This window comes from Chelonia mydas, chromosome 12 (genome assembly GCF_015237465.2).
Source record: "Chelonia mydas isolate rCheMyd1 chromosome 12, rCheMyd1.pri.v2, whole genome shotgun sequence".
Lineage (NCBI taxonomy): Eukaryota > Metazoa > Chordata > Testudines > Cheloniidae > Chelonia > Chelonia mydas.
This window is the reverse complement of record NC_051252.2, coordinates 22,198,249-22,215,486: the sequence shown is the minus strand read 5'-3', so window position 1 is coordinate 22,215,486 and position 17,238 is coordinate 22,198,249. Positions and strand designations below refer to the sequence as shown.

Here is a 17,238-nt window from a genome sequence, read left to right as displayed (position 1 = left end):
ATGCTGTATCTTGTCATACTAAGTTCAAGCAGGAGTGCTACCATGTACATTCATTATTATGGGATAATCAAAATTGTGACAATGCTTGAAGTGACTTTTTAAAAAACACAAAACCCTGTTTCTCAAATCAAGAGAGTCAGTCACCTTCAGAACATATTTTCCTGCAAAACCTAAAGGGGCTTAATCCATATTCAGAGTTAACTCCTGACAAATTTAATACCTTAAAACAAAGAAACAAACAAACAAGACATCTGAACCTAGCTCAAAAGTATATTTTATAACCAGGAGAAAACTGAAAACATGAAAATACTTGTGTTTAGGCTGACAGTCTATATGACAAGGTACAGCTGGATGCAGTTTCGAAGAGCCAGAGTGTTTCTAAAAACTATGGTTTAAGATGGAAACATCAGCTCATTCTTCATTCTAAAGCTGGCTTCACTGCAAAATTAACTCTAGTTATCTCCACTGAGTTAACACCTCTTGAGTTAGCCTAGCGCAAATGAATGTAGTCATGCTGCGAAACAGCAGAGTGATCGTTAGCCGTTGATGAGCTGTGCTAGCTAACTAGAGCTGTAGCCTGTACCCCCTGATGTGCCAGTTGACTCAAGTTAAAAGCAGCACCACTCTCAAGTAATGGGTTTTTTTCTGTAGATGAGACTCGAGTTAGGAACACTTGAGTTACAACTGGAGTTAATTTTGCAGTAAAGACAACGCCTTTGTATACTACTCTTCTAGCACTGTTCTAATAAGGAGAATTGTAGAGATGTTTTTTGTCACAAATGCTTTAAATCTCTAGAGGCTTGGAGATTCACTGAGCTGGGGAAAACATAGGAGAGGTTAACATCATTTTGTGGCACTTGGATAGACCTGCAAATCCTGCACTTGATCAAACACTTGCTCATGCAGGTAGTTTCACTGGAGCCAGTGTGACTACTGGCATCCCCAAATCCATTCACACAAGTAAGGGTCTGGAGGAGTGAGCCTCATTATTTTCGTCTATGTTTCACTGAAGAGAAGAACTCTTTAGCCCTTTCCCTGACTTCACTGAGACTATTCGTGTGGGTAAGCACTGCAAGAGTAGGAGCTACAGTAGAGCTACCTTGGCATAAAACAACTCAGAAGACTGTATTCAGATTAGGGTGACCAGATGTCCTGATTTTATAGGGACAGTCCTGATTTTTGGGTCTTTTTCTCACATAGGCACCTATTACTCCCCACCTCTTGTCCCGATTTTTGACGCTTGCTATCTGGTCAGCCTAATTCAGATATACAGCATGTGTCCCAAGGCTGGTATAGGGTTTTCAGCGCTCTCTTTCATGTCTGCTGACTGTTATCAAGGATTTTTGTTGGTTTACTCTGCTTTTGTCTTTCCAGTTGCCCTCCGGGACACCTGATCACAGAGAATGCCACAGGCAGGCACTGTGTCCATACTGTATGTGCTAAAAGACCCTGTAACTTTGGCATGTGTATCTCCCAGTCTCCAACCAAGTTCCGATGTCATTGCCCTGATGGCTATACTGGCCGTTACTGTGAAATCACACTGGCAATCTTTCACAAGGATGCAGGCTTGAGTTTCAGTTCCATGTTTGCCATCTGCATTTGCTTTTTGGCACTTTTAGGTAGTTATGGCAACTACATCTTATACTACCTTTGGTGATTTAATTTATCCATTCTCCGTTGGACACTGATCCATGTTGTCTTTCTGTGAAGAATTTGCTTCCTTGTGGAGACTGGACTCTGCCTTTACTGTTTTGTCCTTCTCTCTATTTCATCCACCAACACTGTCACTTTTCATCCCCCTGTGCACAAAAGTTATATTGTTAATTGGCATTGATTCAGCTGAGGAAAGCCCTTGCAGTTTCCTGATTTTGTGGGATTTCATTGCCAAGAAACTGTTCAGAAGGTATAGGTAGATGCAAATTCAGTCAAAGCTAGAAAAAAATTGCTAGGAGAAAGTCATTATTTAAAATGCAGCTAGGCATGGAATAGATATTTCAGCCCATGAGAACAGGGTGACCAGACAGTAAGTGTGAAAAATCGGGACAGTGGGTGGGGGGTAATAGGAGTCTATATAAGAAAAAGACCCAAAAATCGGGACTGCCCCTATCAAATCGGGACATCTGGTCACCTTACATGAGAAATAAATTGTCACTGAGAGAAGACTGGCCTCTGGATCCAGGCTAGGAGCATGTTTATTTTTAATATCTGGCCAATTGTAAGTTATCACAATGTAAATAAATCAGAAGTTGCTGGTTTTTTATAAGAATTTTTGTTATACTTGAGTATCTCAAAATCAGATTCCATTAAAAAAAATTGGCAAAAGATTGTTGCATGTGGTAAGATCTATATATCACATTCTGGTAAACTGAAGAATGAAAATTTAAACACAGAAATTTCAAAATAAAACTTATGACCAATTTATAAAAAATACTCATTCTCACAGCAAGTACATTTTAAATTTTATACAATAAAGGCCCTGTCCTGTTCTTATTGAAATTGCGGTGGAGTTTTGCCATCGACTTCAATGGGATCAGGACTGGGCGTTAAGAGAGGATTTTATTGTGTGTGTTTTACAGTTGAGATGGTAACACACTGTCTACAAGTTTGTATTTACATAATGTTAACAAACATCTTCAATGTAGTAGACATTTTTACAGTTTTCAGCATGTAAATTGCAACTAAACACAATTTTTCTAATTATTTAAATTTGCAGATGTTAAGGCATAAAAATGTGCCTGAGTTATTTTTTCTAATAAAGTGTGTGAGACACAATCTCTTCCCTTTGTCTCATGTTGTCTTATGCTTCATTTCTGTTCTTGTTCACAGAATTGTATCTGTTCCTCAGAACTCATCTGCATCAGTTTTTGTTCTACATCTTTGTATGCATTTTCTGTTAAGCATCAAGTCTGTCCAAGTCAGTACGGTAAACAGATATTCTGGTCTCAAATAACCATTTCTGCATGCTATTCAGTTCTTCAGTTGTTACTAACTTTGTAATAAAGGAAAACCTCAAAGCCTCTCCTTCTGCCTTTGATATCACTTGTAACTACACTTACTGTTAATGGAAGTAATGCTCAAAGCAAAAGGAGAGATGACCTCTACAGCTGCAGATGATTTTATGGACTTGGCTTTTAAAGGGCCTGAATCCTCTCTCTTTAGACTGGCTTTAAATCAATATACCTACTTTGGCCCAAATCCTTGAAGGTTCTTAGGCATCTAACTTCGATTGAAATCAGTGGGAGTTAGGCATCTAAATAAATGCCTTTGAGGATCTGGGCCACTGATGTCAATTAAGTTACTTCTGGTTTACAATGATGTGAGAGCAGACTCTGGCACTTAGTGTGAAGACTGAAGCCGTTCTACCCATTTCGGTTCTGACTTCAGTCTGGCAGTGCAATATCCAGTGATAGTTACTGTCTTTACCAGACTGCAGTATTTTTTTAAAAAATGTGTTATTCTCTGCTTCATTTCTGAATGATCACTCTCTGCTTCACTCCCATGTGCGCACACAGTTCTGTTCAGTGGTGCTTTCCTGTGGACTCGCTGGAAGAGTCACAAAGGTTTGAATGGAGGAGTTTACCATGTCTCTGCCTATCATGATGACTTGGAGGACATAAGAGAAAATATCCTCAACTATAATGAAGAAGGGGGTGGGGAGCAAGATCAAGTAAGGATCACTCCATTAAATGAATATGATACAAGAGGGCGAGTGGTTCTCCACACTAATGAAATACAGCGGTTTCAGTTGTGCTTTACCCTTAGCCTCCGTGCTGCTGGTTACATTACCGCAAGCAACCGATGAACTTATTTGTAAGGTTGCATGTGTTTTTTTTTTTTACAAATGGATACATAAAGGTCTATAAAAGTTTAATTTGCCTTAAAGCTGAAGTACCTGTGAGTGATTATAAATGCTTGTAGGATGAGTTTAGCAGTTAAAGAATTTATGGTTGATCCTTTTCTGGCTTCATGCTCTGGAGGCTCTGCCGTTGTCAGTGGCAATTACTGCTGTAGTGATAAGGTTTTCGAAAACTCTAACATGAAATCTTCCTTATGGACCACCTCTTTTGATGACACTTCTTACCACATTTTGTGTGTTATTAGAACATGACTTATTACACCTTAAAGTCTCTCAGTTTTTATTCATTAAGGGATGCTGGTACTATCCTTGTTTTAGCTAAAGCTTTTTAGCTCTTGGAATAAAATATCAGGGCCCCTTCTGTTCCCCTCTCTCCTGGGAAGAGAAGCAAATACCAGAGTATAAAACTGTTGTTGTACTTTTAATATACAACACGCCACACCAAACAGGTTATTCTCACATTTCTATTTGTCCTGCACATGGATTACCGGAGTTTTAGCTTATATTGCTATTCAGAAGAAATGTAACAGATAATTACAGATTTGTTAATTTTTAAAAAAAAGATAATTTTGCTGAACATTTAACGTTTGTTATGTCAGAAACAGTAAGAGACTTTTGCCTGTTTTAAAACACTTCATTTTATCCAGTGGAAGGTGCAACAGTATTTCTGAGCTTATGGTTGGCATGCCATGAGTGCTACAGAACAAAGAAAAACATAACTTTAATATAGTTTTAAAATCTGAATATTAAACTTCCAAATAAATAAGCACGCAAAGAGTTTTTATGCATTAAAATTTATATTGAACATTTATGGGAGCCAGCTGAAAAAATAATCTTTCACTTGTAAAATGTCCTCAAATTTTTGATGAATTACTGTGAATGCATTTTAAATGCCTAGGGGGATATTTTGCAAGTGGCATATGGAATTATGTTCACAGATCCTGTTAGTTTTAATAAGATTATTTCCTCTGCTACATTTGCCACACATGGTTCATACATTGAGGAAATAGTGTTTGTATGACAGGTCTACAGGAGTTTCCCTTAGAAGAATTAAAGCATGTTCTTTTCATAAAGCAGCAAAATCCAAACAACCAAATGACCCCCAATCAAAGATGATCTTAAAGTGTGGAAGCACACAGAGAAAATAACATTGACTGCCCTGAGATCTTGTTTACTGTAGGCCATTTCCAAATTAATCAGCTTTTTTAAACTGTGGAAACCTTGGCCAAAATCTTCATAAATGGCCACTGATTTTGGGTGCTTAATTCTTGGTGCAGAATTTCAAACCTGAGCACCCCACAACTTCACAGGAATTAAATGGGTGCAGTCCAATGTTATCTTAACAAATGAACATAGGAGTGTATGCACAGTAGAGAGACCATGTATGAATTTGTTAGCTTGAGGGCAAGCCTGGAGAAACAAATGGGTATCCGTGTTGAGTTTCTGTATTTGTAATGTGGGGAATGTGCCTTAGAGGAATAAGAATTTTACAGAAAAAAGTACACTGCTGGGTAAAATACTTAACATTGTTTGGTGTTGAGCTGAGTTAACACTGGCTGGGAAACAAGGGGCAAGGATAATCTTTGGGACTGTAAATTGCCTGATAATGATGTGTATAATTAGAAGAAATGGTATCTATCATTTTATTTTAAGAAACAGAAAAAGCAATGAAACATGATTTTAATATGACCAACTTCACTGAAGGCCGGATCCTTAACTCTACTCAGGCACACTCCCACCTAATTTTGGAAGGGCCAAAAATGGCAGCTATCCATTTTGGGAGTTTTGCTTGAGTAAGAAATTCACCATTGGGTCACACAGTAATTATTCATAGTTTACACTTATTTAGTACCTTTCATCCTGAAAGGAAACATGAACATGCTCAACATGCCATCTCGATATCAAATCAACCATCATCAAAATACAGCAACTTCTCTGGAATGGAAATAAGGCAGTTATTCTGTGTTACATTAAAGTTTTGGAGTCCAATCCTGCAGCCCTGGCAGGCACAAGCACAGGATTTCTTAGGAGCAGGCGCTCTTACTTTTTACAACCGTCTCTCCCTGACTGAAATGTGGCATAGACACACTAAGAGCTAGTCTACAGTAGAAGCACTGCAGCAGCGCATTGGGCAAAGATACTCTGTGCTGATGGGAAGTAAGCTCTCCCATTGGCATGATAAAACCACCTCCGCAAGAGGCGGTCGTTACGGTGATGGGAGAAGCCCTCCCGCCAACATAGCCATGTCCACACCCGTGCTTAGGTCAGTGTAACTTATGTCACTGGAGGGGGTGGCTTATTCACACCCCTGAGCGTCATCAATTATACTGACATAAGTGCTCGTGTGTACAAGCCCTAAGATTAGGATAATCTTTTTTTTAGCACAATTTCACTGATGCAAAGGTAGTATTTTGGAATGTACACATTGACGGCTCTGACTGATGTTCTCTAGCTTTAGATAAAACGCATGAGACGTTCAAAGAATTATTATTTAGCCACATAAGAGGTTCTGCATAGCACAGGCACTTCAAACACATCACTCCCCTCAGGGTCTGCCAATGTGCCTAGAGAGACCACCTCTTGGACTGAAAAGATAACCCACATAATCTGTGCTTTGTCTATTTTCTGAAACTCACATCAAGGCTGCCACCAACTATTGAACTGGTTGGTTTAGTGATGAAGACATTTGTGCACTTGGAACTGGACTGAAACTTCAAATAACTGTCAGACAGTAGTAGCATTTCAACCACTACAACGATGGCCAGCTTTAGAAACAAAAGATTCTTTACCCTATTGCTAGCCACCTGACCCACACATTCCTCCCACTTCCAAGGGAGCTAACTAGCTCCACAGGCCAAATAAATTTAACAGAAATCCAACTGGGAAGTGGCTCAGTCATGTGTTCAGCCCCATACCGTCCAACCACGAATGTAACACCTTTCCTTGAAAGCTACATATTCACTTCTCACCCCCGGCCTTGTGACTGGGTTCAGCAGTGTTTGATGAAAGGCCAAGCAACAGCCAAATCTGAATCAGAAAACTGGAGGTAGTTTAATCATCTTTCTTTAGCTACTAAGAGAAAATTAAACTTCAGTTTGAACAGGCTGCCTATGAATCAGCACTGTTGGCAGAAGTGGCAAGAAAGAAGGAAGTAGAAACAAATCTGAAGCAAAGCAACAAGGTTTGTTCACGTCCATAAAGATTTTACCCTGCTCAATACTATAGAAAAAATACATTTTTTTTTTGAAAAAACAAATACAGTGAAGGTAAACCTAAATGTCTCTGTTACAGCTGCATTAAGGGAAAGCTGCATTTGCTCACTGACACCTGTAAAGTGGTCTTTGGCATTCCTGTAGCTCTCCCCAGGCACTGCAATTAAATTAATGGGCCAATAAAGTGCACCCTGGATTGTCTTCATGCTCTAGTGTGGTGTTCAGATCAAACCCTAAGACTATTTGTGCATGTTTTCTTTCCATGCCAACAATATGGTTAATCCATTAAAGCATAAAAAGTTGGGGGCTACAGTGACTGTTCATTTAACAGGGATGATTTCTCACTCCAGGATGCTTACAACATGGCAGAACTCCAGCGGTCACTTCAGACTAGCCCAGCCTATTCTCTTTCTCTCTACAAGAAGAAAGGGAAGCCATCAGAGCTGAACTGTCCCTTGAGCGGCAACGTGGCACCTAGCCCACAGGAGCAGCTAAAAGCATCTGCAACTAGAAGGAGCTCCTCCTTTACCAGTGAAGACTTTGGTCGGTATCTGTCAGATGTTGTTAGGGATGCTGACCAGCAGCCCCAGGCCTTGCCCCATGATTCCCTACAGGTATATTACACAGAGGGAGAGAGCTCAGTAGCCAGCAGTCTCAGTTCCCTGGATTCCTCTGGACTGGATGAAGAGACTGTGTATGATGACATGAAAGAGTGGGGACCAAAGTTTGAGAAATTAAGTGAACTGTATTCACACAAAGAGACAGAGGACATATAGATTCCTATGTTTACTATGCTTGAAATTCTGAAAGCAAGCATGAAGGGCTATTCAGTTTTTCATGCACTTGCTACTTTGATATATTTTATTCCACAGAATTTTATTCCTCTTCAATTTGATGGGTGAGGAGGGATGCAGTCCAAATGCCCCCTAAAGAGCCTTTGTTTGTATCTAGAAGATAATGTTCCAAAATAAACTAGGAGTTAAAACTCCAGACCTCTTGGCCTTTTCCCTGTTTGACCAGCAACTAAATTGAAAAAACAAATGAGAACTTGGAACACCTTTTAAATAGTAGTAATTGGTGTATGATGCTGAGAAGTAAACGTCTTCTACACTAATATTAATAAGGCAGGGCTTCCCATATGATGCAGTCTTTGTGTTCTAACATGTTAACTTCTAGAATGCAAAGAGAAGCCAGGGCTAGACATGTTGCATTCACATGACGCTCTGTGGGACTTTTGTCAATTGTCTGAAAAGTGTGTCCTTTGTTCTCCTCTTCCTGGCCTAAAATGTAAATTGTACCACATACACTCTTGTCCTATGAATTAACTTAGCTTGAACAAAATGTTCACTTAACCATAGTAGCCCACACTCCAGTGGTGTTGCCTGGGTCTAGCTAATGACAGAATTGGGTCTTACCTTTGGTTATAACTTAGTGAAATTCCTTTGTGCCATGGTACAAAGAAAGAGGCTGAACCCGAGCCCAAAGCATGAAGTCAGTTTCTTATAGCCAAACCTTTCATTTGGTGTTAGTTGATCTTTTTTTAAAAAAAAAAAAAACTATTTAGGAATTTTGGTGACAAATACCAGAACTCACTTAAAGCTTACAAAACAAGAGCTGATTTTCTTTGTGTAATACCCAAGAACCAAGATTAAGGACAAACCTGAGCTACATAGTTTAAATCCAGATCCTAATCTTGGGGCTGCAGATCCACTGTTCTGTTAAAACGCCATCTTACAGAATTGTGGTCAAACTATCAAGTATGGAGATAGATTTGGACTTAAACATCACCAGTGTGAGGCTTTGGCGCCACTGTTCCAGTTTGAGCTCTTTGAACACATGTAGATAAACCTGCACCTCTAAACATGTCAGACCATATCCTGATCTTGTTTGTGCCTATGCAACCTCCCTAGAATGTGGCAGCATGGGTGTGAACAAGAGCTGCATTTTGCCCTTGTCTGAGGGTTTAGAGAAGCAAACTCTTTCTGGGAAGAAAAAGAATGCTTTCAGTTAGAAGAAAAACTTTCATTTTGTTTCCAGGTTAATAGTTTATTCCTTAATGGTGCTGGAAAAAGTGCCCTCTTTGAAAGCCCAGCTGACTGAAGGCAGTTATACCTAAAATGAATCTCCCACACCCACTGGTATCCCAAAGCTTAGAATTTTGTAATAAACAAGACCCTGCTAGAAGGCTAATTTGAATCGAGGCTAATTTCCCAAAAACATAAACTGAGTAGCAGAATACCAGAACACAAAATGCTGGCTGACAACCTATCACAGCAATAATGCAGCACTCAGAAACTGGCAGTGCTTCCAAGAAAATCATAATCCTCTGCAGGGGAAAAACCCCACCATCATGGCAATCATAGTAGGTGGAACCCTTCAGTCAAAAGAGATGGCTTTATGATATGTTGCAAACTGATCAAGCCTTTTGAAACCACTTTCTTTGACTAGCTAGCATGCTGAATGGGATTTCTGGCTAAACAATTAATATTGGAAACTGACACTGCTCTGTACAATACATTTCAATCTTCTTTCTTGGGTCTGCATTTGTATTTATAAACTGATACGAATGTAAAGTCAAGTTTAACTTACTTCAGCAACAGCACAGCTAGGAATATGTTCTGTTTCTTTGACATTGAGAATGTGAATAAAGTTTGAGTGCTGCATACTTTTTTCTGTACATGACGCATAAAACAATAAGATATGATGCTATGAGGAAAGCAAGAAGAGATGGGAAATTAAGAAGCTGGAAATGGAGAAATGATAGGGGGAGGAGGGAGAAATTAACTAAGATATGGGCATTAATGTCAGGTTCTTGAAGCCATGAAAGCACCAACTAAAATTTTCAGAAGCATTAAATTAATTAGGAGCCCAACTTGCATTTTCAAAAGTGATTTTGGGGCTTCAGAGTCTACATCTCCTGGGAAGTCAATGGGACTTAGGCTTCTAAGTCAGTTAGGCACTTCTGAAAATTTACCCCATACCATTTTTAAAAGTCACTTGGATGTGTGCCTAAAGACCTTTGAAAATCTGACCCTTATGAGCTCAAGTCCCATTGACTTGCAATAAGATTTGGGCTCTAAGTGCCTAAGGCCCAGATTTTTAAAGGTATTTGGGCACCTCACCCTGCTGAAATCAATGGGAGTTGGGTGTCTAAATTCCTTTACCTTTAAAAAAGTGGGCCAGAGTGACTTTTAAAATTTTTATCCTAATGTTTATAAAGTGTCCTGGGACACACTTACCTTTATGAAAAAGTAGAGAAAAATAACTCAGGCTCTCTTCTCCCACTTAGCGGTGATATTTATTGTGAAATCCTTTTCAGTTAAACTGTTGAAATGATTTTGAAAGTATCTAATATTTAGGCAAAAATTAGACCTCACATCTGGACTATCAGAGTGGTGAAATTCCAAATAGTGCAGGCTGAAGAGCTAGCAATGGCCTTCCCCCAAATTCACTGTCATCACCCAGGAGCAAGGAACTTCACCTCCCCATTTCTTTTGTGTATATGACAGAGGGAGACACCTCTAGCTTGGGTGACAGTGGACAGAATGTCTGTGTTGTATTACAGTACAGAACATTTTTTGCTATCCACCTGAAACAGGTGCATCAATTTTGGGGCACCAAACATTATTCCGGACTCTTGCTGCAACAAGACAAAAAAAAATCCCTTGAAACCAAAATCACCATGCTCCACCTGAATATGGGTCAGTACGGATCTGTCAGGCTATATTGATTTGCACATATTTCTCAGTTTAAGTCAGAAATGCACATGCAATATCTTGCCCTCACAGACATACTGTGCATTTGTGACACTTGCTGGAGAATTTTGTGCCTAGAAACCAACTAATGGATTACATTCTCCAGTGATGTAGCCCTTTCATCTGGAAAAGATAAACTAGGAATACTTTACTCACTCTTAATGTTTTTCATTTTCAGAGAGTACTTAGTCCAAATATAATTTTACTGATAAACACTTAAAATATTTTACTTAACTGTTTCAGAAAACTGTGTGAAAGAAAATATTAGATTAAATAAATATATTGCAATTGTAAACAAGTTGAGTATGTTGGGTTCTATGTATTTTATGACTGTAGCAGTCACAGACTGTACAAATGGAGGTAGATATTCACTAAAACCCTACTCCCCTCCAAGAGCAAAAAATACCCTCCCAGTGTTTACCACTGACTCTGCCCCCAAATTCCTTTCCTCCACAACTATGATATGCTGTCATTTTGGTTGTGTTTTAAATCTAATTTAGCCTGTAAGCTCCTTGGGGCAAGAACTATGTCATTTTATTTGCCTGTAAAGTGCCAGGCACATTGAAGGCACTGTATTAATAATAAATATTCTATATCTGATATGTCCTAGTTATATATATTCTGTTGGGTTAGCTGCTTGGACCTAGATTATTATCCATCAAATGAATCTTGATCCTACACTCTTCACAAAGACAAAACTGCCACTGTTATCAGAACAGTTACTTTAGGATAGTGCTCATAATACTGAGCATATTCACCATGCTGGTCAATATTATTTACTCATCCTAGCAGAAACCAGTTTTGGTTTGATGAGCAAAAATGAGGCACAAGGTAGCTACAAACACACTTTAGTGGTGATGCATACATAGGCCTACTGTATGAGCTTAAATATAGATGACTGGAATAAGTGTGGCTTCGGTTAGCCTGCTCCCAACTTGATCCATACACACTAAGAACAGAGTTTGGTATAAATGTTTTTTCCCTTACAACACATTGATTTGTTTCTGAAATTTGTGATTCAAGCACAAGTGACCATGCACACTGTAAGAAGCTGACTGGCATATTTATATAACACACAGTCTCAGCACTTAGAGTGCATGCAGAATAATACAAAGGTCAGATAGTATGAAAATCATTAACAGAAAGAAATGCTCAATGAACATAACATAAATATCCTTAATGGCCGTAATAAGATATAATTGTTTGCAGGTGTCATTCCCTAATTTAAAAAATCCACCTTTCCTACTACTAGAGTTGCTAATAATTAATTTATCTGCTTTAATTAGTATGTTGCTGTTCTAATTACCACGCAATCCCTGAAATCATGTCTCTTAGTTTGTTCCCCCTTCCTATGCACAAATATTTCTCTATTTCTTAACAAAAAAAGCTTATCATAGAGAGACACTGACATCTCTCAAGAACAGGGACATCTGGCTTGACTGCAAAAAGCCCTGCAACCAGAAAAGAGAAAAAATGTAAATTAAAAAAAAAATCAGTGGGTCCCTAGGTAGTTGGATTTTCAATAATCTGGTACTTTTACTAATCTCCTTCCAAGTTCTTTACAGACTCTAACATGTAGTAAGAACATTTTATTTCCTATAAAATACTTGTATAGGTCTGAAATTTAAATAATCTTGTGGATATTAGTATTTAATCTGTCTGCCTGTCAGATAAATTAATCTTCATGGTTTTTCTTTTAAAATGACATTCCAAGTATAACATGTAGCCAAGTCATTGAAAAACCGACTGCCATTAGCTCTGTAACACTAGGCCAGACCAAGGAATTCAAAAGAGAGGCAAGACTGGCATCATTTGCACTCTTAGCACATGGAGTGGAGTTAGGAGAATTATGAGCACTGCACTGATTAGTAAAACAGTAGACAGTTTGGCATTATATCTCTTGAGGGAGTCTGCTTGAGTGGTTTGCAAAATCTACTGATAACTGTTGATGAACTAGAGAGAGGACGATCCTGATTAAGAAAAGACACTGAAAAAGGACTACTTAACCTAGTTTAGAAAATTCAATATACACATATTATGTATAATAATTAAATTCTATTAATTAAAATTCATAGTCTCATTGAATCTCTGATTTACCCCTAAGTCACTCTACTAGCAAAAAGCCTCTTGCACCATTCATGTAAGTTTGTTTTAGTCAAGCACCAAAAGCAAAACTGGGAATGGGACATGATTCTGCTGCATTCCTGTTCATGTCTGCATATCCCATTTATAGAACAGAACTTATTTCTGTATTTTTAAAATCATGCCTGTCTTAGAGGTCTTGCACATTCAAATAAGGCACCTGCCATATACAATTATTCTCTGTTGTTCCTCCTCAAAGAATAAATGCGTCTTTCTACAACATAAAATTACCAAAATTTAAGAAATCAACAACAAAAAAAAAAAAAAAAAGCAAAGCAGCAGCTGATCCCTCTGGCTCAAAGCAAATTATATTTACTACTGTCAGTGTAACTTCCTAAGACAGCCTGCTGACCTCACTTAAGCTAAGTGCACTGGGTGATGGGAAAAATCACTACTACTAAATCATTAACTTGGAAATTCAATAAAAGTGACTCATATGCTGTCAAACCATAAAGGTGATTTAAAAAAAATATTAACTCCACATGTCATATAATAAACTTAAGGGAAGGTCAAAACTGTTCTCACTGAGACGTAGCTTACATGAAAGAACATAGGAGACTTGAACAAAGGGCAGGTTCCAAAGCTGCTGCCATTCCCTCCCCACCTCACCGTAAAAACAAAAAGTGGCTCTCTGATACGATTTTAAAAGGACACAACTTTATTTAGTATACAATATTCATAACATCTCAGTACAACACATTATAAAACAATTGTATATGAGATCTCACCATTAGAATGTTCAAATCAGAAAGGGCAATGTACTTCTGAACCCCAAAGGCTTTTCTCACCTGATGATGTTTCAGCTCTGTGATCTAACGATTCCTCTGCACTTACAGTTTTTGCCATAATACATAATTTGTATCTGTTCTTACTGTGGTCACGCACAGTATGCAATATATTCAAGGAGTCACTGAGTTAGTAATCTATAGCTTTCCCTCAGTGCACAACAGGTTTTATAGCAAATGGAGGTTTATCTGAGTTAGCATAAATAAAGAGAAATGCCATGATAGCCATTTGGTATTGTGAAGATGTACCAGGGTGATGAATTTCAATCAGAGGCAGAGGTTGTTGTCAAAAAGGAATCCAGATTTTAATGCATGAACATATGTCATAGCAAACCATTGAAAAAGGAGGACATAATTGTTACAAATACAAAAACCACCAGACTAGGAAAGCCTCAGGGATTCTTGCGCCCTAATCCTGGCTTCCAGAGAATAGGAAATTTAGCCTTTTTTCCTACCATCAACCACTACTAGAGTGTTGTCTGTTAGCTGCCTGGTCATCAATGAGCTGTCCTGTTTGAGATCACCCTTTCCCAGCATGCTCTCCTCTAGTAGTTAGTCCTTTAAATTTGGGAAAGACAGTAAGCTGCAGTACTAAAATGGTTACCTTAGAGCATAGTACTGCTAGTTGCATCGCCTTTCCTTCCAGCTGGTAAGTGTTTTGCTCCTATTATTTTCTCCTGGCTTTCCCTTACTTTCTGTTCTAAGGAGATAGCACAAGCATATGAACAGAGTATTACTTAGCCATTTAAATAGGCCTTTCCATCTATAATTAATTCTTTCACGGTCTAGAAAAGTTGGAATGTTTAAAATGACACACCTTTCAAACCATTTAGACCTTAACAACTGCTGACTTCAGGAGCTAAATATTTTGTAGATAATGCTTCAAAATGTTTATGATGCCTTTGGGGAATTTTGTATTCTAAAAACAATACTACCCTATGCTGATAATGTCTTGATAACAAGAAGCATGTTTCTTATAATCTGCAAAGAACAAAGCTATCTTGGACTCTACCTTGTAAATTTTTCTTTTTTTGGCACTTCATAGTTTCTACAAAAGGCTTCAGCTCTGTTTTGGCAACATTAAATACAACCTGTATTAAAATTATAACAAATGTCAATCTATTTAAAATAATTAATGTCAGTCACGATTATACTATACCTATGAGCAAGACTCTCAAAATCAAAAGACTGATGTATGTTGGAATATTTAAGTGTAATTAGAGCAAAGTAACTGCACCTTAAAAGAAGACCACACTGCATTCTAAAATAAGACAACATAGTCTAAACATACTATACCTTACATGTGCTTGTTTTCAATTATTGTAAGGCACTCACTGAGGAATTTACTGACCAATACTGTCAGCAAGAACAGGCGTGCATCATTATGGGCTTAATTAAAGTTTTAATACTGATTAAAATGTTTTATTATTGTATTATGTTAAACTGCAGTGGTCTCCAACCTCATTAAGGAATACAGGACAGAATTTATTCAGGAGTTTCAGTTGCTTGGTTTAACAACTTAGCTACTGTCAATGTTTGATTTAAATACAGTTTGATTAAAGCATACTTTCCTTTTGTTAGCATGAAAGTTCAGAAAGATACTGAATGCTGCTTAATGAGTATTTACTGAATATAAAATTGTTTGAGCATGTGACATAACCATCTCTATCCCTGCAGTAATTTAGCTTAGTACAACTGCAAATGGAAAACATTTAAATAATTTGGAATTGGAACACAGCTCAGTTGTGAAAGTTAATCTCATTACACAACTTGATTAGATTAAATGTGGAGTATGCTATCAGTAGCACTTTTAAGTTTCCCATCATTAGAAATTAACTGCAACAGTAATTATCATAAATGAATTATTTGAGCAGGCCACATATAGTCCTATATGTGTTAATTCAGCACTGACCTAGAGGCACTTGATTATTACCTGTTCTGATTTTCACAGGAAACAAATAAGGATAGTAGGTGCCTAGTTAAAGTGGGAGAGTGCTGTTCGGCTTGCAAGCAGACTTAGACTCTATTTAGTATAAAAACAATATGTTAGCACTAAAGTACTATAACAGTGACTTCTTTTATACATGGCATTTAAAAACTCCATAGAATCCACAAAGTTCTAGCCTGGAAAAAATATAAAGACTACAAACAAAACATAAAGTTTATAAAAGTTTTAAGATAGAACATCATCTTCAAAATTAGTCCAAAATTAATGACTATCTAAGGGTGAGAAGGAGAGAAACAGTGACAGTGTTTTGTTTTAAGAATATCCGTTTTATGGGTACTTCAAATACCGTAAAGCAAAGAACTCCACTGTGAGCATACAATTTTGCTGCCATTTTTAGGGCAAAATGCTCCCCTCATCTCCATTGCAGAGCTCAACTTTGATATTCTACTCTTGGTTCTGTGTGGCATTAACACAGGAAAAAACCTCGTGGTAGGGAAAGCAGAATACAGCAAAGGAGGAGTATTATAAGGATCCTGAAGGATCCTATATTTCATTTGTTATACTTGTTCTGAGCATTTTAAATTGATTTTAATAGAGGATACCAAAGTGCTACATATATCAAACATGCTCCAACGTCAGAAGAAATACACAAAGATCTACCATCGTGTTAAATCAGCATAAAAACAAGCTACAGCACACATTTTGTATAATTAAAAAGTGTTTGACAACATGGAGATTACTCTAGTCTCCAATGTGTTTTCGCTATCAAAGGCTTTGATCCTGCCATCATATCCAAACTATGTGGGCTCCAGGGTCCAATAGAGTCCCACTGAAGGCAAAACAGGCTCTGCATAGGCGGAGAGGTTTGCCTACGAGGATGAGCTTGTAGGATTGAAACCAAAGTTTTTACTGTTTTAATGTCTTCAAAGACAACCGCTAACACACATTTTAGTTATGAAGTAACAAGGCCTACACCCAGCTAACTTCTCTCACGTTCATGGTATAGTAAAATATTCAAAACCCTGAGCAGAATTGTATAGATTAGTCATTCTGCAGCGTTGATGCAGACTGCCTATTCTGCACGTTTTTCAATCAGCTACAAATGGAAAATTCCCTGTCAACGTCAAGAATGTTATAAAAATTAAACTGTCTAAAACTAACTGAAGAATCACAGTAATTAAACATGGAACACTTAATGTAAAATGCCTAAAAAAGTAACACTTCTTGTAAACTTCTTCAGCATTTCCCACAGTGGTCCTAGCAATAAAATACTGAATTAAAAGCCACTGTTGGGCATATATGCTATTTATGTTTAGCAAGTTTGTAAACATGGAATGTTTTGTTCTGAAACACTCTAGTGAAGTACATGGAATAAGAAGACAAGTTTTTTTTAATTTCCTCACAGAAGCGAGGATATAGTGAAGCTTTCAGATCAGGTTCATTCTCTCCTAGACCATCCATGATCTGTAAGAAAGTGAACAGCTTTGTGAAACACCCTTAACCACCACTCAATTATGTGCCATAACAAGGAACTCTAGGA

General features: G+C 37.9%; 2 protein-coding genes across 4 annotated transcripts in view; one reads left to right on the top strand and one right to left on the bottom strand.

Annotated features, from left to right (window-relative positions):
- Positions 1–8,607, top strand: part of LOC102947301 (neural-cadherin) — a 72,337-nt gene extending 63,730 nt beyond the window's left edge. The window contains exons 30-32 of the mRNA XM_043526455.1: positions 1,375–1,619; positions 3,513–3,667; positions 7,419–8,607. Coding sequence (XP_043382390.1) covers positions 1,375–1,619; positions 3,513–3,667; positions 7,419–7,844 — 826 coding nt within the window. The 3' untranslated portion in view covers positions 7,845–8,607. The remainder of the gene's footprint in view (positions 1–1,374; positions 1,620–3,512; positions 3,668–7,418) is intronic.
- Positions 1,612–17,238, bottom strand: part of DPY19L3 (dpy-19 like C-mannosyltransferase 3) — a 64,206-nt gene continuing 48,579 nt past the window's right edge. The window contains exon 19 of one of the 3 annotated variants that reach the window (XM_043526462.1): positions 1,612–1,799. In XM_043526462.1, coding sequence (XP_043382397.1) covers positions 1,785–1,799 — 15 coding nt within the window. In that variant the 3' untranslated portion in view covers positions 1,612–1,784. Of the gene's footprint in view, positions 1,800–13,605; positions 17,163–17,238 lie in introns of those variants that run through there. The other 2 variants (XM_037877928.2, XM_043526463.1) reach the window with 2 other exon arrangements.